At 43.7% G+C, this 25,178-nt stretch overlaps 1 protein-coding gene across 2 annotated transcripts in view; it reads left to right on the top strand.

The window, feature by feature from the left end:
- MOCS3 (molybdenum cofactor synthesis 3) overlaps positions 1 to 25,178 on the top strand; it is an 851,577-nt gene that overhangs the window by 477,541 nt on the left and 348,858 nt on the right. For both annotated transcript variants that reach the window (XM_044076166.1, XM_044076158.1), the window contains exon 8: positions 3,313 to 3,375. In XM_044076166.1, the coding sequence (XP_043932101.1) occupies positions 3,313 to 3,375 (63 nt within the window). The remainder of the gene's footprint in view (positions 1 to 3,312; positions 3,376 to 25,178) is intronic.

Raw genomic sequence — 25,178 nt, 5'->3', positions numbered from 1 at the left:
GGAGAGTGGCACACAAAGTGTAGTGGCAGGCCTCCTACCTCATGGCATGTAGGTAACTGTAAGCAGTGGCACAGGCTCACAGACTCAACAGAATGAGGACATTATATTACAGTTTGGGGGGGGGGGGGCATAGACACACCACATAGCTCAACACCTGTTTTTTGTGCACAGTCTGAACCTCTTGATGAACAGACTACCCTTTTGGAGGTAGCAGTACGCACTGTCACATCTGTACACTGAGGTGCAAGGTGAAGACATATTTTTCAGTTTGCTTCAGAGCCCTGCAAGGCCTTGGCTGACTAACAAAAGACATATTTCGGGCCTAGGCTACTGTCACCCTGAGTCAGGTAGAGATGATTAGAGTACTGCAGGATATACAAGTGCATGGGAATGATGGAGGCCAGCGACAATGACATGGTGATTCTCATGCACAGTAGAGTTGCACATATGGCATCCATGTCAGCCTACATATATATACACACTAGTAAAGACTTAACCATATACACACTAGACATAGACAAGGGCCGGCCCACATGCATGGTGGATGAGTGGAACGGACACCACTTGTATCTCAAGAAAGTGCTGCAAGCATTCATGTGGATTCCCCAAGAAGGAGGTAGCCAGGGTTTGTCATACATTCATAATGCATGGTAGAACCTCTTAATCAAAATTAGGTCCCACAGCACTGTTGGGTCAGTGTCAAGGGATCCCCTTGCTTCCAGTAGATCCTGTCTTAGGACTTATTGTAATACCCTCTGGGAGAAATAGGAACAATTAAATTATCCACACGATTCTGCTACAGTAAAATTGCATCTGTAATAGCCAACAAATTCACTTGTCTCCTTCCAAAGAATCCTCAAACTCTCCTATGCCAGCTTCTATAAAATTCTGTGTCTGTGACAAATCCCTTTCCTTAAAGTCATACACTTCCCATATGGTTGGAAAAACTGGTGAAAAATGAGATTTCAAGCAAGATCTTATACGCTCCTTCCACTCATGTTCATAAACATAATCCTCAGAAGTTTTTCAAAAAACTGCTGCCTTTAAAAGGAAAAGCAGCTTTAAATGCAGAAAATATCTTGTATAAATGAATATAAGGTAAAGCCATAAGCCACAAAACACAAAGTTGCAAAGGTATACTTTGTGAATAGAAGGAACCCAAACAAATAGCATGAGAGAAATCAAAAAGATGACCTTCTGCAGTAGCCAAAGCTACATTTCAGTTAATGCTAGCAGTAGCAGCAGGCTGAAAATCACAAAGCACAAATGACAGATTAAACTTTAGCCTGTCATATCAGACAATAAAGTGCAAAAAGCATTATACATTTTAAAGACTTCCTTTACATAAATGCGAGCACAGGCAGTACACTCTCAGCAGACCTACACAGTTGAATGAAAGCATGCTCAAAGTATAACTATCTACACATATAATTTAGCTTAGTGAGAGTTGAAAGAGCCTTTAGAAAGCTAGTTGCAGCCTACTGCAACATCTTTTAGACATGATGTAGACCTCACAGAGTGTGAGTGAAGGAGTTTCTTGATGACCATTGTAAATACCACTGCTACAGAGGTAACTGTAAGCAATGACAAAATTTAACTGCTTGCATCAGCTGCTGTAGGAGCAGTAAACAATTTGGCCAGGTCAGTGCATACTGAAAATGCAGATATGTATGTTTTTTTTATTTTTTTATTGTTTCTTAAAGATAGCTGAAATATAAACTGTTTTTTTTGATTCCTTGAAAATTCTACTCATTGATCACAGGCTTTGAAATTAGTACTACCTGTTGGTGGGATCAATTAGCTTATCTTCTTTTCTTTCAGAGTATTCTCATGGAATTATAAGCATGCTTATCTGCTAGAATGACTTTTTATTTCAAGAATGATTCCAGCCATCTGAAGGCTCAGCACATTATTTCCATCTCGTTTTCTGATCCTTTGAAATGGATTATTGTTTTGTTTTTTACCTTTATCCATTATTAGAGTATTCAATTTGAAATTATTTAATTGGGCTGTAGCCAGGAACTTGCAAGAATATATTGTCATTTTTATATTTTGTTGTTTTTCTTCTCTATTTTAACTGACACATGATATTTGTAAGTCTTCAAAGCATGATTATTCTGTACCCTGTATTTATATTTTGCTGTGCTGTTGCTATTCTCTGCTAAACCTTGGCTTCCTGTAGGTTTTCTTTTTCTGCCATCTTAGTTTGTTCCAGAATCATTAGCAAAATATTATTGTAGATCCCATGGGTAAGACGGTAATTTGTCCTCTTGTGGAGGTGTCCCTTTCCTTTGTTTTCCGTTGCAGTCACAAGGAGAGGATATGTGAGTAGCTGATAGTTTACTTTTGCTGTCAGAACCCAGATTATGTCCCCATTAACAAGGATCATATTATATTGGTGGTGGCTACTGACTTCCTTCCTGAAGCAGAGGGAGTTCTTTATTATCTGTTGAATACGTTATTATACCATGACCCCCCCAAAACGTGCACGCTGATTGGCCAGCGTGTCCGTTGTAAATTGAGATATACTAATGGAAAAAGGTCCGGTTGCCCGGACTTTTTTCCATTAGTATAACTCGTTTTTTTAAAACACTGTCTCGTTATGTTAAACCCATTTAACATAGCGAGACAGTGTTCAAACACCGGAGAAAGCAAGACCTCCGTTGCTTTTTTTAGTGTCTCGCTATGTTAAATGAGTTTAACATAGCGAGACAGTTTTAAAATAAGCAACGGAGATGTCCGTTGCTTATTTTAAAACTGTCTCGCTATGTTAAACTCATTTAACATAGCGAGCCACTAAAAAAAAGCAACGGAGATCTTGCTTTCTCCCTTGCTTTTGCCCACAGCTCTGATGTACTGTGCAGGCGCGCAGTACATCAGAACTGCCGCGGATGCCAGACATCTGCGGAAGGGCAGTAAACAGGCATTATACTGTGCCATTATTTAAGAAAAGTAACAGTTTCTTTTCTTAAATAATGTCATGGTATAATAGCAATAACCCACTTCTGGGTGTGGGTAATGCTAAATTTACCCACGGTTGGCTTTGTTTGGTCCCTCGGGCTTCACCCTCGGGACCAAACCATGCCAACCGTGGGTAAATTTAGCATTACCCACACCCAGGCGTGGGTTATTGCTATATTCATCCCTATCCAGTTTGAACTCACACTTTGATAGTCCATAATCAGTAGATCAAGCCGGCCTTCTTAACTTATGATGCTTTCATATTGTTTATACTGATAGTGCTTTTGCATATAATTATTTGGCTACTGCATGAAAAATAGCAGAAGAAATAACATTTCTTATATTTGTTAGTGCCTGGAATTATGGGATGCTTGCAAGCCTTGGAAGTTTTGAAGATTGCTTCTGGAATGGGCTGTATCCTTTTTAACTTTTAACCAGTATCTCTTTGTAACATTCATAATAACAAATGCTAAGGTATGTTTAACCACTGCTGAAACACAGCAGGAACTGCATTTGACTGGAACTTGTATTGTAAGTATCCTTAGCACTGGATTGGCAGCTGTGATTTGTGGCTTAGTTATCTTTGTATACCCAAGTAGTTATTTTTTCTTATGAAGATAACCTTTGGATTCTCCAGTGAATGACTTTGCAATACTTTTATTTTACTTCCAAAACACAGGACAGCAGAAAATGATTTATTAACAGCACCGAGTGTCTGAATCTCTCTCATTTGAACCTCTGAATAGAACCCGAAGAATTCTGGACCTGCAGAATGTACACATTAGAGGTATTAACCGTGTATGCCTGCTAAGAATGGAACCGTTTGCTTAAGCAGTTTACACTCGTCAAAATATTTAAAAGATAACTTGCTGAGGAGATGCAGTGTTTGTGGTTCAGTCCTGTTGTTTGTTTAGGAGTGAGGCTGAGTGCTGACCACCTATTATATCAATATACTTGGTGGCATATGACAGAAATCCTCACATAGCTAGAGAGCTACAGGCTGTGTAGGCTGCAGCTCTGCAGAAATGCCACGTAAAGTGTTTACACAACTTTTCCTGTTTAATTATTTTGCCGTTGCACATTGATTCAGTCATTGAACATAGTTTTTGCTGGATTTGACTAGTGAAGTGAGGCATACTTCCTTTTGTACTTTCCAGGAAGTCAGATTTGGGGCTTTCCAAGAAGGAGGTCTTACCACTGTAAAAGGTGCTAAATGTCTCTGTTTGAGTAATATGTTTCACTGAGCTAAACTGGCTAAGCCTTTAAGTTTTATGGTGAGTGATGTGTTCTACCATTGCCCAAAAAAAAAAAAAAAAAATATATATATATATATATATAATGTGTGTGTATATATGTGTATGTGTGTGTGTGTGTGTGTGTGGTTGGTCTACAAGCAGTCGTGACTGCTGTGAATCCTGATTACAGCATTCCTTTAAAATTCAAACTTTGCTGTCTGACAAGATGACTGTTTCATTGTGCTTGATTCCTCTATTCTACAGCAAATACTGTTGTTATGAACCACAAAAAAAGACTGTTACATGATTTCTGAACTCTGTACACTGACCAAAGAAAAACTGAAAAGAAGTATGATTTTAACTTTCAGAAAAGATGCCTGTGAAATAAAATGGATAATTCATGACAATTGGACCATTATTTCTAGTAATAGACTGGTGAGCAAGATTCTGGACTGGTGCTCTTTTTTATAAGGCAGGAATGATCTAGAAGGGACATTCAAAAAGGACTGTATGGAGAAGCTTGGTAACTTTAAATGTGAGCCCCCTTTTTTTACCTTTTGTGAGTTCAGGAGCTGCAGGGATTTTTCATCTGCCCCAGTACAGGTAAGAAATATAACAGAAAGGTGGCTGGGAATTGTAATAGTGAAAAGATTGTTTACAGAGCCCAGTGCTCAAAGTGTCAGATTTTTTACACTGGGAAGACTGTTTCTAAGTTTAAAAGGAGGGTAGCCCAACATACTTCTGAAAATAGAAACAGAGTAAGCAAGAATGTTCTTGTAAAATGCAGCACTGAATCTCCAGCTCATTTTCTTTTCACATTTTGGACACAGGATGGAATTGTTCTGTTAGTGGGAAACTGTAATGCCATTCTGGAAAAGAAAGCACTACAATAGCAAACTCACCTTAACACCTCTAACCCACCTGGACTTAATTTTGCTTTTAAATGCATTCATCTTAAGAAAATGGACCACAAATTATTTTGTTAATGGCTCTGATGCTATTACATGTTGTGACGCCCCTGCAATGGCCCAGTAATCAAGGAGCCTCAATCCTCACCACTAGCACCAGTGAGGCACGTACACATTGGGAGGATGACAAGTACATACACAGTAAAGTACAATTTTCCTTAAGAGCACACAGACATCGCAGTCAGTGTGGGACTGGTTTCTCCCTCTTTCTCCAGATCCCCAGTAAGACTCCCCACTGGCACAGCTGTAGGGTTAAGATCTCAGCCGAATGGCCAAGCTAAGACCTCCAGCCCTCTCTGTCCAACCAGTGCTTTGTGTCCCTGCGCAAATAACTGACACCTATGCACTTTGAGATTTGATTGATATACAAACACACACAGACACACACACACACACACACACACCTGGGAAAGGTTGGCACATGTTTACTAGCTATGCCCCCTTCTGCCCAGACTATAAGGTAGTACCAGCTGCCACCAGCCACTCTTACTTATCAGCTACTATACCAAAGGGTGTCCAATCCTACTGTGTAATGTTACTATTATCCAAATGGTAAGTGTGACCAAGAATTTCAAGGCTATTTCAGAGTGGCCTGTACAGTGTCACCAAATACATATGCAAGTAATCTAGGAACCTAAATATGTCTCACAAATGTCATCCACAAAGATAGGTTTAAATATATTTAATAATAAATAATAAAAGAACAAGACAATATTCAAACAACACAGTAACTACAGAGATCAGAATCACAGGAGATATTTTAAAGCATTATTGCAGGACAGTCTCAAATGAATACAGAAAACATCTAAACTAATCTTTACTATATTCCTATATATCTCTAAAAGAAATACTGTACCTAAATCTTGCTTACAGAGCAAGGCAAATGAAGATGAGAAGTGCTGAATGGATGTTTCTAGATCCAAGACAAGATATAAAATGCACAGACTTTCTCTGAGAGAGTTCAAGTTAATAATCAACATTACTGCTGGGTTAGCTCAGATGACATCACTCTTTGTCACCTGACTTCAGTTCCCAGCCTAACAGAGACTAACATCTTTGTCTTAGGAAATACATATCTTTCAGAAGTGCAACTGCTAGGAAGTCGCAGAGCAATAAAGCACTTTTACATTTGAAACCTAGTAATTATTTCTGTTTCAAGACAATAGGAAAACCTCTGGACAGTGTGTCTGCTTGCTGTACTGAAACTGAGAAAACACAATCATAAAACACTTTACTTCCATCTTATTTTCTTGAGGGTTTGCAAGTTAACTCTGTATGCTCCAGCTTCTACTATTAGCACATACATGTACACAGGTATATAGTTTATATAAATTTTTATTCTTTTCCAATAGGGTACACTGTGGATGTTCATCGTGTTACACTGCTGCAGTCATTACACTTGGGTTATCCTGCCATCAGGCGGTCCATCAGTCGGCCAGAGTTCCAAAGTCTTGGTCCTGCGTCGGTTGCTGTCGCTTCTTCCCTGACGTCAGTGCGCCAGGGGTATATAAGATGCAGCCGATGCCATTTTCTTCAGTCTTTCTTGCCACGCGGTGCCCAAAGCAAAAGCAGTTCGCAAGTGCCGGTCGGCCGACTCCTGAGATTTTCAATCCGAATTTCAGAACCAAAGTCTTCTATAAAGTTAAGTACCCCGTTGGGGAAACTTTTTCTTGCCTCAGACCGATGTCAGTAAAAGTTAATAATTGTATTTCTTGTGGGAAGCAAATACCTCATAAGGATTTTCATTCTTATTGTATCCCATGCCTAGGCCCAGACCACGACGTCGCTGGTTGTTGGTTTTGTGCTAGGTTTAACAAGCGCACTATTAAACATCGGTTTGATTTTGCCCGACATTAATTTGGTAGAAAATTTAATTATACCATGCCATCGGAACAACTGACGACTGGGATACACAAAAAGCGCAAAGACAAGGACAGGCACCCGAGGCCCAAAACTGACGACGAAGCCAATACTAGGCCGGTCATCTGGTTTTCAGCGAGGCGCCTACGCAGCCCCTGACGACCGCATCTGTAGAACCACAGGCCGCCTCCGACTCCCACGTGGAGATGGCTGGGCCTCCGGATACTGTAGATTTAGGCCCTACCGAGACTAACCCTTCAGAGGGATCCGGGGCAGCTGAACAGCCCTCTGCTTCAGAGGGTGTATTCAGACCTACTCAACTAACCATCAAATCTTCTGCAAAGGCTAAAACATCTTTAAAAACAAAGAAGCAAGTTCAGCATTCCCCAGCACAGGCCTCCATGCCTAAGAAACAGATGTTAAAAATGGCCGAAGACTCAATTACTCTGATCGGGAGTTCCCATCCCCCTCCTGATAAAAGGCCTAGACAGGATGCGGACTATGACTCATCCGACCAGGTGTCCATTCTTCGGATTCCTCCTCAGACCAGGGGATACTCTTTACCCCCTTATGAGGATTTTGATGCTGAAGAATCAATTCCTTCAGCCTCTCCTCCAGAGGACTACTCCTTTGGGGAAACTTTACATACCATGAGGGAGCATTTCCATTGAGAGGGCCAGGATTACTCAGAATCCAAGAAAAGGCTCAGAGATTTTCTTTTATTACCTCAACACAGACCCCTTGCTATTTCGCCAGTGTTAGATATTGTGGATGATGTGTACTCTGAATCCAGTTTAAATCCTGATTCTTTACCTCCTGCTCCAGTTAAACCAGACAAATACTACAGAGTCCCTGACTCTCACAAATTTCTTTATAAAAGCCCTGTTACTGACCCTTAAACTATTTCCCAGGGTCCCAAAGGGGTAAAGGCATTTACAGCTAAAAATCCAGTTCCCTCTGACAGAGATTCCAGAGCATTAGACAGATGGGGGAAGAAAGTATGTACATCTTCAACTTTAGCAATGAGGGCTTTAAATTGCCAATTTCACATGCTTAAATATCAGCAATATTTGATGTCTCAATTAAAACAAAAAAATGCTTCCAAATTCAGATCTTCCTGACTATAAGGAAATGCAGGATTTATTGCATGCAGCTGAACAAGTGGGTAAACATACTTTGCAATGTGGTTTTGATTCACTAGAGGCCTCCTGTAGAGCAGCAGTTACAGGGTCTGTCATTAGAAGACATGCTTGGTTAAAAGAGCAGACTTTACCAGATCATGTTAAAGCAAAATTATTGGATGCACCTTTGCAGCAGGATGTTTTATTTGGAGTTAAGGCAGAAGAGGTATTAAAGAAAGTGGAGGATAAGGCAAAATCTATGCAAACAGTGAAGGAATTCTTACAGGTTCAGCCTCCCCGATTTAGCAGAAATTGGCCAACAAAAAATTGGTCCTTTCCAGTTACAGACAGACCTCAAAGGGGCAGATACAGACGTCCAGGAGGCAGAGGTCAGCCACAAGGTTCATACAGGCCTCAACAATGGGGTGCTTCAACCCAGAAAGGAGGGGAAGACAGGCCTCAACCTTATAGAAAACAGCCCTAATGACTTCCCACTACAGTTGCCAAGCACTTCTCTCTTGGCAGCCCCACTTGGGAGGAAAACTAGCACTTTTTTCTCACAATTGGCATATGATCACAACAGACCAATGGGTTCTCAATATTGTATCTCAAGGTTACAGGTTCCACTTTCACACTCTGCCAAGGTTAAAAGGAATGCCAAACCTGCCACCAAATCAATGGGCAGAGGCTCAAAGACAAATTACAGCACTCATGGACATGAGAGCTATTCAAAAGGTAACACAGGAGCAAGGACAAAGATTTTACTCAAGACTCTTTCTGGTTCCCACAAAGGACAAAGCCTGGAGGCCCATTCTAGATCTTTCCTCTCTAAATACTTACCTGGATGTTCCAAAATTCAAAATGTTAACACTACAGCAGCTTCTTCCCATGCTGGGCAAGAAAGCTTGGCTCGTTACTTTGGACCTCAAGGAGGCATACCTGCATGTCCCTATCAGACAAAATTGCAGAAGATACCTCAGATTCTTAGCTGGTTCAATGCATTACCAATTCTCTGCACTGCCCTTTGACTTCTCTATTGCGCCCAGGGTATTTACAAAATGCCTGGCACCAGTAATTGCATTTTGCAGACAAAAAGGAATTCAAATTTACCCATACTTGGGCGACTGCCTTATTCAAGCAGAGAGCAGACATTCTTCTAAAGCATCTGGCGTTTGTAAAAAGATTGCTAATTTGCCTAGGGTACATAGTAAACGAAAAGAAGTCAAAACTAGTGCCCTCACAAGAGATAATATTCCTGGGTGCCAGCTTAAATACAACGGCCCAGATGGCTTATCTCACGCCAGACAAGCAAGGACAACTGACTCAATATTTTCAGTTGATGGCAACAAAAACCCAACTCCTGCAAGAAAAATTCTGCAGGCCTTGGGGTTCATGGCATCTTGCATACTACTAATTCCATATGCCAGATTGCAATGGTACCTAAAGAGTGTCTGGTCTCAACACTGCCACAGTTTGGAAACAGTAATACCACTGATCCCTTGCCTTCAACAGGAGTTTTGATGGTGGGAACAAGCCTGTCACCTCAACAAGGGACAGCCTTTCACTCAACCCACAGCCAGGCAAACACTGACAACAGATGCTTCAGATTACGCCTGGGGAGCACACATGGCAGGAAAATGTATTCAGGGTAAGTGGACCGCAGAACAAAGGCATCTTCACATCAGTCAAAAAGAGATGCTAGCTGTACAAAATGCCCTTATAGCTTTCAAGGATTTTCTGCATCCAGGACAACTACTACTAAAGACAGACAACACCACAGTTATGTGGTACATAAACAAGCAAGAGGGCACTCATTCATATCCCCTCTGCAGACAAGCCGTGACCTTGTGGAACACAGCTCTAACCTTTCAAGTTCATTTGCAAGCACAATTCCTGCCAGGAGAGAAAAACACTCTGGCAGACGACTTAAGCAGAAACATCATGGATCCGAACGAGTGGAAATTAAATCCAAAAATATTCAGCATGATAGCACAAAAATGGTGGAGCCCGGACATAGATCTGTTTGCCTCCCCAATGAATTGCCAGCTACAGAAATTCTGCACAAGGACTTTTACCACACACAAGCATGGAAAGTGGATGCCCTCTCATTCAGCTGGAAAAACCTTCAAGTATATGCCTTCCCACCACTGCCTCTCCTTTTAAAGGTACTCCTAAAAGCCAGACAAGAAAAGCCAAAAGTGATCCTGATTGCCCCAGACTGGCCATGCCAGCACTGGTACCCAATCTTAAAGAACTTAGCACAAGGTCCACCATGGATGCTGCCTCAAAAACAATCAGATACTTCACAGCCAGCTCAAAACTTTAAACCTGGCTGCATGGCAGATACCTTAGTCAAGCAAACAACACCTCTCTCTAAAGCTGTTATGGATGTCATTTTGGAGGCCAGGAGGCCTAGCACCAGGAAAGCCTATTCAGATAAATGGAAGAGATTCTGTGCCTGGAACCAGGCACACAGCCTTGACCCTCTTGTCCCAAATATTCCTCAGATATTACAGTATTTAACTGAGATGCTGGACAAAGGCCTATCCTTTTCATCCATTAAGATCCACACCTCTGCCATCTCTGCTCATTTCAACACAGACCCACCAATTTTCTCTCATCCTTTGCTAAAACAATACCTCAGAGGGGCCAAAAACATAAGACCGCCCCGTAGAGCACCAACTCCAACTTGGGACCTCAACTTCGTCTTGGAGAAATTAACTTTACCTCCTTTTGAGCCAGCCAATTCAGCAGAATTAAAATATGTCTCATGGAAAACTGCTCTGCTTCTGGCAATAACTTCAGCACGAAGAGTTTCAGAATTACAGGCACTAATGGTAATGGAACCTTTCATCATTTTTCACCAAGACAGGGTGTCTAAAAACAAACCCTACTTTTATGCCAAAGGTGGTATCAAGTGTGGCTCTAAACCAAGCCATTCATTTGCCAACATTTTATCCAAATCCCCAGAATAAAGGGGAGCGACTTCTACATTCCTTGGACATACACAGACAGTTACGCTTCTACTTGGACAAAACAAAAGCTTTCAGGAAAACTGAGCAATTGTTTGTAGCATATGCTGCAGGAGCGCAGAGAAAAGCTATTTCAAAATGGCTAGGGCACTGTATACGTTTCTGGAAAAACTGTACCTAGCAACATTAGGTCTCATTCCACCAGGGCTGCAGCCACTTCAACTGCCTACCTCAGAGGAGTACCTACCAAGGACATTTTGGAAGCTGCAACTTGGAGTTCTGTGCATACCTTTACCAAGCATTAACACCTGCCTCTTTACTCTAAATCCAGAAGTGGCTTTGCCACTGCAGTACTGCAGGACCTTATAGCCACCACTAATGTCTTATAGAACCAGCCACCCAACCTCAACTTTATTCTACCCAAGTGTAATGACTGCAGCAGTGTAACACGAACATAGTACAGTTTTGTACCTACCATAAATGTAGATGTTCGAGTGTATACACTGCTGCAGTCCGGGTTACCCTCCCTCCTTCCCCTCTTCCTTGCTGGTACTTATCTATGCCTTCTACCCTTTACTACCTATGTGATGTATTTGCTGGTAACTGGAAGTTTTTGATTGCCTTCTTTATGTATGTTTTATTAGCAATTTGCATTGCCTACCTATTTGGGGGCACCTGACATCTGGGGCAAGAAAAACTGAAGAAAATGGCGTCGGCTGCATCTTATATACCCCTGGCGCACTGACGTCAGGGAAGAAGCAACAACACGCGGACCAAGACTTTGGAACTCTGGCCGACTGAGGGACCGCCTGACGGCAGGATAACCCAAGTGTAATGACTGCAGCAGTGTATACACTCGAACATCTACATTTATGCTAGGTACAAAACTGTACTTTGCAGATGTTCATCGTGCCATACTGCCGCAGTCATCACACTTGGGTTATCCTGCCGTCAGGCGGGTCCTCGGTCGGCTGAATTCCAAAGTCTTGGTCCGGCGTCGGTTGTCGTCGCTTCTTCCCTGACGTCAGAGCGGCAGGGGTATAAAAGAGGCAGCCGACGTCATCTTCTTCAGTCTTTCTTGCCAAGCGGTGCCCAAAGCAGAAGCAGTTCGCAAGTGCCGGTCGGTCAGCTCCTGAGATTTCAAAAAAGGATTTCAGCCGAAGTCTTCGCTAAAGCTAAGTACCCCGTTGGGGAAACTTTTCTTGCCTCAGACTGATGTCAGACAAAGTTAATAATTGTATTTCTTGTGGGAAGCAAATACCGCATAAGGATTTTCACTCATACTGTATACCTTGCCTAGGCCCAGATCACAACGTCTCGGGCTGCCGTTTTTGTGCTAGGTTCAATAAACGCACTATAAAACGCCGGGCTGAGTTCGCCCTTCATTATTTTGGCAAAAAAATTTAATTACAGCATGTCGTCGGATACTCCGACACCAGCATTAATGAAAAAACGCAAAGAAAAAGATAGGCATCCGAGGTCTAAAACGGATACCGAGACCACGCTTAGGCCTACCGCCGGATCTCCGGTTCTCATTGAGGTGCCTACGCAGCCCTTGACTACCGCTGAACCCAATTTACCGGCGACATCACAACCTGAAATTGCAGGCCCTCCGGAGCCGAATACCTCTTTAGACACCGACGCCTCTCCAGGTGGGGAACCGGAAAATTTAACTAGGCCTTCAGTTTCTGAAGGCGTTTTCAAACCATCTTCAATTTCCATTAGGTCTTTCTCAAAAATCTAAGACTCCTACGAAGATTAGGAAACAGGGTCCTCTGACCCCCTCTCAGCAACCCATGCCTAAAAAGCAGATGCTCAGGATGGCTGAGGATTTAATTACTCTTATCAGGTGTTCTCAGCACCCCTTAGAAAAAAGACCCAGGTTGGAGGAAGACTACCCTTCCTCAGATCAAGCTGGATTATCCCTACTCACCCTATGAAGACTCTGATGCAGAGGAATCCATTCCCTCAGTATCTCCCCCAGAGGACTCTTCCTTCGGGGAAACTTTGCATACCATGAGGGAACACTTCCACTGGGAAGGACAGGATTACTCAGATTCAAAGAAAAGGCTCCGGGAGTTCCTTCTTCTTCCTCAGCATAGGCCCCTTGCTATTCCTCCTGTGTTGGATATTTTAGATGATGTCTTTGCAGAAGCCAGTCTACACCCAGATTCTTTGCCTCCTGCCCCAGTTAAACCAGACAGATACTACCGGGTCCCTGATTCCCACCAGTTTCTATGTAAAAGCCCTGCTGCTGACCCAGAAACCATTTCACAGAGTCCAAAGGGGATTAAGGCCTCTACTGCTAAAAATCCTTTACCTGCGGAAAGAGATTCCAGAGCATTAGACAGATGGGGAAAGAAGGTGTATACTTCAGCCACTTTAGCCATGAGGGCATTAAACTGCCAATTTCACATGCTAAAATACCAGCAGTTTCTGATCTCACAATTGAAACTTAAGATGACACAAACAGATCAACCAGATTTTAAAGGGATGCAGGATTTGTTGCATGGAGCAGAACAAGTGGGAAGACATACTTTACAGTGTGGTTTTGATTCATTGGAGGCCTCATGTAGAGCAGCTGTTACTGGCTCTGTGATACATAGACATGCTTGGCTAAAAGAGCAAACCTTGCCAGATCATGTAAAAGCAAAATTATTGGATGCACCATTGCAAAAAGATGTATTATTTGGTGTCAAAGCAGAGGAGGTCTTAAAGAAAATGGAAGAAAAGGCAAAATCTATGCAAACAGTTAAAGATTTCTTGCAGGTACAACCCCCTCGCTTCAGCAGAAACTGGCCATCTAAAAACTGGTCCTTTCCAGCCACTGACAGACCCCAAAGGGGTAGGTACAGACGCCCCAGGGGCAGTGGGCAACCACAAAGTTCTTTCAGGTCTAGACAGTGGCAAACAACAAGTCCAAGAGATGGAGAAGAAAGGCCACAACCATTCAGGAAACAAGCACAATGACTTCCCCCTACGCCTGGCAACCAAACATTTAATGGCAGCACCTTTGGGCGGAAAACTGGCCTTATTTACAGAAAATTGGCACATTATTACAAAGGACAAATGGATTCTGGACATCATAAACAGAGGCTACAGATTCCACTTTCATACCCTTCCAAAAATGAAAGGCATGCCAAACCTGCCACAAAATCAATGGGGAGAGGCACAAAGACAAATTTTCACTCTCATGGATATGAAAGCAATTCAGAGGGTACCTACAAAAGAACAGGGTCAAGGTTTTTATTCAAGACTATTTCTGGTACCAAGGAAGGACAAAGACTGAAGACCCATCTTAGACCTATCTATCCTGAACACATACTTAGAGGTACCAAAATTCAAGATGCTCACATTACAGCAGCTTCTTCCCATGCTGGGCAAGGAGTCTTGGCTGGTAATATTGGACCTCAAGGAGGCATACCTGCATGTCCCTATCAGACAAGATTGCAGAAGATACCTCAGATTTCTTGCAGGTACAACGCATTATCAATTCTCTGCATTGCCCTTTGGCTTATCTACTGCGCCCAGAGTATTTACGAAATGCCTGGCATCAGTAATTGCATTTTGCAGACAACAAGGAATACAAATCTACCCATATCTGGACAACTGCCTGATAAAAGCGGACAGCAAAGATATCCTACTACAGCATCTGGCGTTTGTTATCAAAATACTAAATTGCCTAGGGTACACAGTAAACAAAAAGAAATCAAAACTAATACCCTCACAACAGATAATATTCCTGGGTGCCAGCTTGAATACAACGACCCAGATGGCTTACCTCACGCCAGACAAACAAGGGAAACTGTCTCAATACTTCAGAAAAATGGCAACTTTAACCCAGCTAACTGCAAGGAAAATCCTGCAGGCTTTGGGGTTCATGGCATCCTGCATTCTACTAATACCATTTGCAAAGCTGCATATGAGGAAACTAGAATGGTACCTGAAACATTTATGGTCTCAGCACAAGCACAGCCTGGAAACAGTTATACCACTCATTCCATGCCTGCAAAAGGAATTTGTGTGGTGGGCTCAAGCATGCAAAAGAAATACGGGTCTCCCTTTCTGCATACCTCAAGCAAATCAAACCATCACAACAGATGCTTCAGACTATGCCTGGGGAGCACACATGGCAGGCCAGTGCATTCAAGGAAGATGATCTCAAAAACAGATGCACCTTCACATCAACCAAAAGGAGATGCTAGCAGTGCAAAATGCTCTCACAGCCTTCAAGGACCTATTGCACCCAGGCCAACTACTAATAAGAACAGACAACACCATGGTTATGTGGTACATAAACAAACAGGGAGGCACTCATTCATACCCCCTGTGCAGACAGGCAATGACCCTGTGGAACACAGCATTGGCCTTACAAGTACAATTACAGGTGCAATTGCTGGCAGACAAATTGAGCAGGAATATGACAGACCCTCACGAGTGGAAGCTACACCCTCAGGTATTCTCTATGCTGACACGAAAGTGGGGACAGCCAGATGTAGATCTATTTGCCTCCCACAACAATTATCAGCTGAAAAAATTCTGCACAAGGACCTGTCATCCAAAGGCCTGGAAGGTGGATGCCTTATCTTTCAGTTGGACAACACTGACAGCCTATGCCTTCCCTCCTCTACCTCTACTGACAAAAGTACTACTAAAAGTCAGAGCAGAGAGGCCACATATGATTCTCATCGCTCCGGACTGGCCTCGTCAGCATTGGTACCCGCTCCTAAAGAACCTGTCTCATTCACCACCTTGGATACTACCACAATTCCCGCATCTATTGTCTCAGCAAAATTACAAGATCCTCCACGGTCAGCTCAGGACACTAAATCTAGCTGCATGGAAAATACCTTAACTTATCAATCTACACTTCTCTGAAAGGAGGTACAGAATGTCATGTTGGAGACCCAGCACCAGAAAAGCTTACTCAGACAAATGGAAGCGATTTTGTGCATGGAACCAAGCAAAAGGCCAAGACCCTTGCCTATTAAATATACCTCAGATACTACAGTACCTCACGGAGATGTTAAACAGTGGCCTCTCCTTTTCATCCATCAAGATCCACGCCTCAGCTATTTCAGCCCAATACAATACGGATCCTACCTTGTTCTCTCATCCTTTACTAAGACAGTTCCTCAGAGGGGCAAAAAATATAAAGCCCCCACATAAGCCACCAGCTTCAGCTTGGGACCTTAACTTCGTACTGGAAAAATTAACATTGGCTCCTTTCGAACCTGCCTCCTCAGCAGAACTACAATACTTGTCATGGAAAACAGCTCTGCTCTTGGCTATTACCTCAGCACGCAGGGTCTCCGAGCTACAGGCCCTTATGGCAGTGCAACCTTTCCTCATTTTCCATCAGGACAGAGTCTCTTTACGTACCAACCCTACCTTCATGCCAAAGGTAGTATCCAGTGTGCTTTGAATCAGGCTATACATTTGCCTACCTTTTATCCAAACCCCCAGAATAAAGGGGAGAGACTACTACACTCCTTGGACATTCACAGACAACTCAGATACTATCTGGACAGGACAAAGTCATTCAGAAAATCTGAACAACTATTTGTGTCTTATGCTGCTGGTGCACAAGGAAAGGCCATCTCCAAACAGACTATTTCAAAGTGGATATCCCACTGCATCCGCTTTTGTTATTCTTTTCATGGGAAAACAGTGCCAGGATACATCAGATCACACTCCACCAGGGCAGCAGCGACCTCAGCTGCATTTCTCAGGGGGGTCCCAAACAAGGACATTCTGGAAGCAGCTACCTGGAGTTCAGTGCATACTTTTACCAAGCACTACCACCTGCCACTATACTCTAAATCCAGAGCGGGTTTTGCCACCGCAGTCCTGCAGGGCATTCTAGCCCCGCCTAATTCAGTCTAATACCAACCACCCTTCCATAGCTTTGGGATTCACCCAAGTGTGATGACTGCAGCAGTATGGCACGATGAACATAGTACAGTTTTGTACCTACCATAAATGTAGATGTTCGAGGGCACATAATGCTGCAGTCCTGGTTACCCTCCCTCCATCGCCCCTCTAGACAGGCTTTAGGACACACACCTCCAGCATTCATCCAACAGAGGGTATTCCTATATGGTGCATTTGCTTGCAACTACTGATTGTTTTTTACCTACTTATGTTAGTTTGCATGGGATCATGTATTGTCTTCCTGTTTGGGGGCACCTGACATCTGGGGCAAGAAAAACTGAAGAAGATGGCGTTGGCTGCCTCTTTTATACCCCTGCCGCTCTGACGTCAGGGAAGAAGCGACGACAACAGACGCTGGACCAAGACTTTGGAATTCGGCCGACCGAGGACCCACCTGACGGCAGGATAACCCAAGTGTGATGACTGCAGCAGTATGTGCCCTCGAACATCTACATTTATGGTAGGTACAAAACTGTACTTTTTGAAGATCAGTACATAACATTCAATTCTCTTAGTTGTAAGACAAGCATATGAATCGCATTAATATTCACAAATGACATATGATTATTTACAAAATCCCAGAGAGCTTGGCTGGCAGTGTCACATTTCTATATAAATTATATTAATATTTTCAAGTGATACATAATTATTTACAAAATTCCAGATAGCTGGACTGGCAGTATTTCCCTGGTGTCACACGTCATTTTCCATTACGATAGCTGGCAACTAATGGAGCAGGAGCTCAAGATCCTCCCCTTCCCATAATCCCCTGCTGACCTACAACCCCCAGATCTCATTTGCCACTAAACACTTAGGATGTGATCCAGGCTTGAGCTTCCTCATTTTCAGATAAGTGACTCTTTTTGTCTATTTTTTCTTTCCTTTCTATTGCATTAGTTTCTATTTTTGTCTAATATAGTTTTTCCTCCCCTCCCATTACTTAGTTATCTACTTAATGATAATTTTTCTTCCTGTAGCCATTGTCTTGAGTTTTTCTAGCCCCTTCCTTTAGTAAAAAAAATGTAGTATCTCTCTCTCTCTCTTCTTCTCCTTTTTCTGGTGTGTGTGTGTGTGTGTGTGTGTGTGTGTGTGTGTGTTGTATCATGTCTGACAAACCTTCGGGTTTCAAAAGGTGCTCCTCATGTGGTCGGAAAATGCCTTATTCTGATTCGCATGAGGAGTGTCTGTACTGCTTGGGAGTGGTGCACCTGGACGTTGACTGTGACATTTATGCTACATTCAAAATCAGGGCCCTTATGGAGTGCTGCAATAAATTACTGCTGAACGGTTTGGCTCAGGGTGGTCCCCTGCCCTCGGGCGCTCCTGCCAGATCCGCTCAGGACCCAAAGAAGAGGTCTCTCCCTCCCTCCAATTGGTCTCCATCTCTTTCTAAAAGCCTAGGCTCTTGGATTGCAGATTGCCAGATCTGAGTCCAGCCACTGTGGTTTCAGATCCGGGCTTTTCCACTCTGAGAGCCTTGGATCAGTCTCATGGATCCAAGGTCTCAGAGCCACACAGGCTTTTTGGTTTGATGCAGGTCATGCCTTCACCAGATCCTACCTGCTTGTCTGATCTATCTGGCAGGCCATCCAAAGTGTCAGATCCTTCCAGGACTTTGGATCCGATTGCTCCGTTGGAGCTGATTGTCATTGGGAATTCCCCAGCTAGGTTTTCCAGAAAGTCAGAAATGATGCATTGTAGTCAGTCCCTTTCCCGGGACAGTAGGGCAATGGGTTCCAAGGCAGGATCCCCAGCTAGATCAGGCCATTCGTCAGCATCTTCCAGGTCCTCCAGAAGCTTACTACCCTTGAATATGGACAAGATGATGAGGAGCTTCCTCAAAGCCCAAACTGATTTAGGCTTGTTGTCGTCCTCAGCTCAGATGCCCAGGGGGACCTTCCCCATCTATAGGACTCCACTCTTCTCTTCCAATCCATTTGGTTTTGGAACGTCAGGACCAGAGTATTCCTAGTGAGAGGATGACGATGTCCAGTAACCCTCCCTTATCAACATTGTCAGGGTCCCTGGCTGGCTCTGTTCCACTACCCTCGGAACAGACAGTACCTCATCCCTGTGAAGTCAGTGCAAGCTACCTGGGAGTGGTGTCAGGCCAAGAATTTTCAGACTTTTCCCTTCCTTTGGGGGCTTTGGCACTGGACAGTTCAGGGCAGATATTGTCGGGGCTACAGTCCTGTGTCAGAGTCCCTTCTTCCCATCTGGGTTTCTCCGGCCACTGAGGAGGACAGGGGAACTTCATCCAGCCCTTTGGCCTTCTGGGCAGTAGAGAGGACCTTCTCCAGTTTGGCAGGCACCTATCCATTTTCTCTAGGTCACCCTCCCAGCCTCTCTTGGGTTTGGGTATCGAGGCCTCATCATCCTTCCAGTGTCAGCCCTCCTGCAAGCACCTTCATATTGGCACTGCCCCTCTTGGGGTTCCTGTCTCTTCCAAGTCCTCCCCTGAACCCACCATGGAGGAACTCCTTTGGAAGAGAATGCGTAAGTGGAGACAGTTGGACTCCCCCAGAAAGTACCTCATGGAAGACATGGATTTCGAGGTGGGAGATGGGTCCCCCACACTTCCATATGAGGAAGTATCCTTTGGGGACATCCTTGAAATTCTCAAACAAAGAGGGGTTGGTCTTTTCCAACCCAGTCTTCGGAGGAATCTGTGTTTCTGAAGGCCTTCAGGTCAGATCCATCATCTACCTGGGTGTCCCCCCCTGCCGATGAGCTTCTAGAAGTCATCACCAGCAGGGCTTGGAAGGAGCCAGACATGGTGGAACTGGTACCCAAGAAAGCCGACAAATTCCTCAGTCTTCCCAAGGATAAAAACTTTTGGAGCAAGGGTGTACCCATTGATGCCATAGTGGTGGCCGCCGCTACTAAGAAGGAGCTGGCAGAACAGAGCTTCTCAGTCCATCCCACAAACAGGGAGTCTCGGCAATTGACTGCTTTGGAAAGCGTGTGTTGGCCTCAGATACATTTGGACCGAGAGCAGCTAACTGTATGGTACACTTTACCTGGCTTTAGAGGGATTTGGTGTCGGAGCTCATCACTTCCCTTACAGAGTTGTTGCTTCCAGAGAGTCTTAATTTGGTCTTTCCTAGGCTGTCTACTCTGAATTCCTTGGCTAATGTTTTGATGAGGTTGATCTGCAATACAGTAGAAGCCACCTCTCTAGCGGCTGGCACAGGCATTACCATTAGGTGGCAATGCTTGGCTTCACCTTTGCAGGTTTGCAGAACCCTTTAAGGCGTCCTTCACTAATGCCCACTTTGATGGTTGAACCTTGTATGGACCATCCGTCAAGTAAATTTTAGATACATAACAAGCAGGAGGGTAAGACTTTGTCTACAGTGGGAATCAAGTTTTCCACTCCACAACATTCCTTTTCCAAGGCTCAGAGGAGAAGTAAGACACTTTGGTTCCACAGGACTCGGTCTTCCTTTCTGGATGCTCCCCAGGAATCTCTTCCCCAAGCCGGAGTAGGGAATTCAATAGTAGATGTAGAGGTAGGGGGCGGTCCGAAGAATCAGGCCTCTAGGGAACCTTTCTCTGAGAGGTCCTTTCAGTTCTCCTGAAGCGCTGCCCAGCAGTCTGGGGACATCTCTTCCCTTCACCCAATAGCATGACAAGTCTCACTTAACTGGGTGTTAAAGATTATTTCCAGGGCTTGCTTCGGCCCCCTCCAGTTCTAAAATCTCTCCTGGATGTTCCACACCGTCAAAGGGAGTTGGTCTATCTCGAGGAAGACCTTCTTCAAAAAAGAGCCATTCAAGAGGTCCCAGCAGGACAACAGAGTCCAGAACTTACTCTTGCTTCTTTTTGGTGCCAAAAAAGACCAGGGACCATGTCCATTTCTGGACCTCAGTGAGCTAAGTCTTTCTGTCAAGAACTCCAAGTTCTGGATGGTCACTGTCCAGTCCATTTTGCCTCTGTTGTTCAAGGATAATTGGATGTGCATGCTGTGATATGAAAGTCAACAGGTGCTCCAGGAGACACCTGTGCTTTTGATTAGGGTCCAATCGTTACCAGTTCAGAGCCCTGCCCTTTGGACTTACCACAGCCCCCCGGTTGTTTACCAAATGCAAAGCAGTGGTGGCAGCTCATCTCCAGCTGCAGGGATTCCAGGTCTTCCCATACCTTGATGATTGGCTCTTCATGGCTACCACTAGGCATCGACTAGTCTATGGTTACCCTCCTACTCCTCTAATACCCAGGGTTTTACAGAAAGCTCGCCGTCTGAAGACTCTTGTCATCATCATTGCCCCCTTTTGGCCTCATCAGGCATGGTTCTCCCTTCTATGGTCTCATTTAAAGTATCCTCCCTGGATATTGGATTATGTTCTGGATCTCATTTCCCATCCCTGGGGGCTTCCACTTCCCAATCTCCAAACTCTTCATCTAACCTCATGGTTTCACCAGTTCCAGTAATCCTTTTGCAGTCTAGGCTTCCTTCCCCAGTGTGGACCATCATCTTGGCATCCCAGAATCCATCTACGAAGTATATGCCACTAAATGGAAAAAGTGGTTTTATTTGAACCAGACAATGTAATTTGGATCCTTTTTTGGCCCCAGTTCCTGATAACTTGCTGATGTTCTTCGTGTTTCACTGTTGCAGTCATCACATTTGGGTTATCTGCTTGCACTAGCCCTCAATCGGCCTGATTAACAAAGTCTTGGTTTCTGCGTCGGTTGCTGTCTTTTCTTCTATGACATCAGGTCATCAGAGGTATAAAACATGCAGCCGACACCATTACATCAGTCTTTCTTGCCGTGCGGTGCCTGAAGCAGAAGCAGTTTGCAAGTGCCAGTCAGCCGACTCCTGAAATTTTCATTTTCGAGTTTCAGAACCGAAGACTTCAACTAAAGCTAAGTACCCCATTGGGGAAACTTTTCCTTGCTCCTTACCGATGTCAGTGAAAGTTAATAATTGCATTTCTTGTGGAAGGCAAATACCTCACAAAGATTTTCATTCGCACTGTATTCCTTGCCTAGGCCCTGACCACGACATACCTTGCTTTCGGTTTTGTACCTTATTTAATCAATGCACTGTCCGTCGTCTGTATATTTTCGCCTCTAAGTTTTTCGGTTCTCGGTTCAATTATCCAGAAATATCATCGTAAGCCATCCGACTACTGGAATTCTGAAAAAACCCAAAGATAAAGACAGAGATAGGCCGCCTAGGTCCAAGGCTGCCAACGACGCTTCTCCTAAGCCAGTCGCCAGTTCACCGGTACTCAGTGAGGTGCTTTCACAGCCCCTGATACCTGCTACTTCTGATTCGCAGGCCTTTACGGAGACCCATTCGGAGTCCGGTATGCCATGAGATGCTTTAACTGTGTAACCTATGGATGTCTCTACCTTGGGTTGGTCTGGAGCCGCTGTGCAGGCACTGGCTTCTGAGGGTGTATTCAGGCCTACGGACTTGCATATTAAACCAAAGCCTCCTTCTTCTTTAAGGCCTAAACCTCGAACCATGCCTAGAAAACCGACGTCCAGGCTGCATGCACAAGCCTCTATGCCTAAAAAACAAATTGTAAGAATGGCTGAAAATCTTATAACTTTAATCAGGGGAAGCCAACCACCCTCTTCTAAGAGACCTAGGGCTGAAATTGTTTATGAATCTTCTGACCAGGATTCTGATGCTTCTGATGGATTTACCCTTATCTACTTATGAGGATTCTGATGCAGAGGACTCTATTCCCTCTGCTTCCTCTCTAGAGGATTTTTCTTTTGGTGAAACCTTGCACACTCTAAGGGAGCATTTCCACTGGGAAAGCCAGGATTTTTCTGATTCGAAAAAGAGGCTTAAGGATTTCTTACTCTTGCCTTAGCATAGGCCTTTAGCTGTACCTCCTGTACTGGACATTGTTGATGATGCCTTTTTGGAATCTAGTTTGGCCCCTGATTCTTTGCCGCCTGCTCCCAGAAAACCTGACATATTACAGGGGTCCTGATTCTCACAAGTTATTTTGTTTTTATTTATTTATTTATTTTACATTTGTTGACCGGGATAGTCCGACTGGATGCATGTCCATTTTCAGCAGAGGCCCAGGGAGAAAAAGCTCCAAGGGTAAGCAGATACAGCATTACATAATACCAGCATTACATATTACAAACAGACTATTTCTAAACGGGAAAAGCCGAAAGACACAAACAAACAAACATAAGTAAGCAAGTTAAACAAGTTCCACAGGTTACAGTTAATCTTGCTCGCAAGTCAAGATTAAATTAAATTACACAGTAAACTGGTTAACAAATTTTTACACATTCTAGAGAGAGTTAGCCAGGCTTGCTACATTGACATAACCAGTTAAGTGACAAATGTTGTTTGAGTCTAGTTTTAAATTGACCTAAGGTAGAAAGTAAGGTAATATCATCTGGAAGAGAGTTCCAGGATCTACTTAGTTTGCAAAGAGAGAATCACCGGCTGTGTTATTAATTTTGCTAGTCTGAATTAGTAGTTTGTTAGAGGATCGAAGCGGTCTAGGATTGTTATAGGGGGTGATAATATTTTTAAGTGCAGGAGTATTGTCCGGATTATAGAGGATTTTATAGGCCATAATCAGTTGGTTATACTGGATTAGGCTGGGTAGTTCAAGCCACCCAAGCTGATTTAGATTGATGCAATGATGTGTCCTAAAAGGCAGCCCAGTGGCAAACCTGGCAATGTGGTTGTAGCAAATTGAGAGTTTGTTAAGGACAGTCTTGTTTAAATTCGAGAGTAGAGGGGATGCATACAGTTCCTTTTTAAAAATCCTATTGCGGATCCAGAGACTATTTCACAGGGACCCAAGGGCATTAAGGCTTCTGCTGCTAAAAACCCAACCCCTTCTGATAGAGACTCCAGGGCGCTGGATAGATGGGGTAAGAAGGTTTACACTTCTGCAACCTTGGCCTTTAGGGCCTTAAACTGTCAGTTTCATATGTTAAAGTGTCAACAACATATTATAGGACTTCTTATACAGAAAATTATGTTGATTCCCGACTGTGCTGAAAATAAGGAATTACAGGATTTAATGCTTTCTGCTGAACAGGTTGGAAAACATACTTTGCAATGTGGGTTTGATTCTTCAGAGACCTCTTGCAGGGCTGCGGTCACTGGGTCTGTACTCAGAAGGCATGCTTGGTTTAAGGAGCAATCTTTGCGTGATCATGTTAAAGCTAAACTTTTGGATGCGCCCTTAAATCAGGATCGCCTGTTTAGCAACAAAGCTGAGGAAGTTCTAAAAAGATGGAAGATAAAGCTAAATCTATGCAAACTGTTAAAGATTTCTTACAAGTTCAGCCTCCAAGATTTATTAGGCATTGGCCCTCTAAGAATTGGTCCTTTCCGGCTCCTTCCAGGCCTTCTCAATCCAAACCCAGACACAGCAGAAACCTCAGCTTTTAGTCCCAGGGTACGCACAAGACTAAGCAGTGGGGGGCTTTCGTTTCCATATCTGGGAGTAGTAAGACTCCCCCCCATGGAAAACTGTCTCAATTACTTGATTTTAAATCTTCCAAGCACTTCTCAACTGAATGCTCCTTTAGGGGGAAATATTGGTCTGCAGGCTAAAAACTGGGAACTCATTATCCAGGACAAATTGGTTTTAAATAGTGTCCCAAGGATACATATTTCACTTCCACACATTACCAACACCAAAAGGTTGGCCGATATCTCCCCCCAAATCAGTGGGCAGAGGCTCAAAAGCAAATACTCTCTTTTAAACCTAAAGGCTTTTCAGATTGTGCCAGAAGCGGAAAAAGGACAAGGTTTCTACTAAAGACTTTTTCTGGTACCCAGAAAAGACAATTCATGGCATCCTATTCTGGACCTGTCTACTCTAAACACCTTTTTGGTAATTCCCAAATTCAAGATGTTGATTCTTCACCAGTTGCTTCCTATGCTAGGAAAAGATGCCTGGATGGTAACACTCGATTTAAAGGAAGCATACCTGCACATCCCAATCAGGAAATCTTACAGAAGATACCTATGCTTCAAAGCAGGCTGCAATCGCTACCAGTTCTCTGCACAGCCCTTTGGCTTATCTACTGCGCCCAGGGTATTCACAAAGTGCCTAGCCCCAGTCACTGCGTTTTGCAGGCAAAGAAATATTCAAATATACCCATACCTGGACGATT

Source organism: Protopterus annectens, chromosome 1.part1 (genome assembly GCF_019279795.1).
Source record: "Protopterus annectens isolate FY-2018-M chromosome 1.part1, PAN1.0, whole genome shotgun sequence".
NCBI classification, from domain to species: domain Eukaryota; kingdom Metazoa; phylum Chordata; order Ceratodontiformes; family Protopteridae; genus Protopterus; species Protopterus annectens.
The sequence above is the reverse complement of the archived record's forward strand: the minus strand, read 5'-3'. Positions and strand labels throughout refer to the sequence as shown.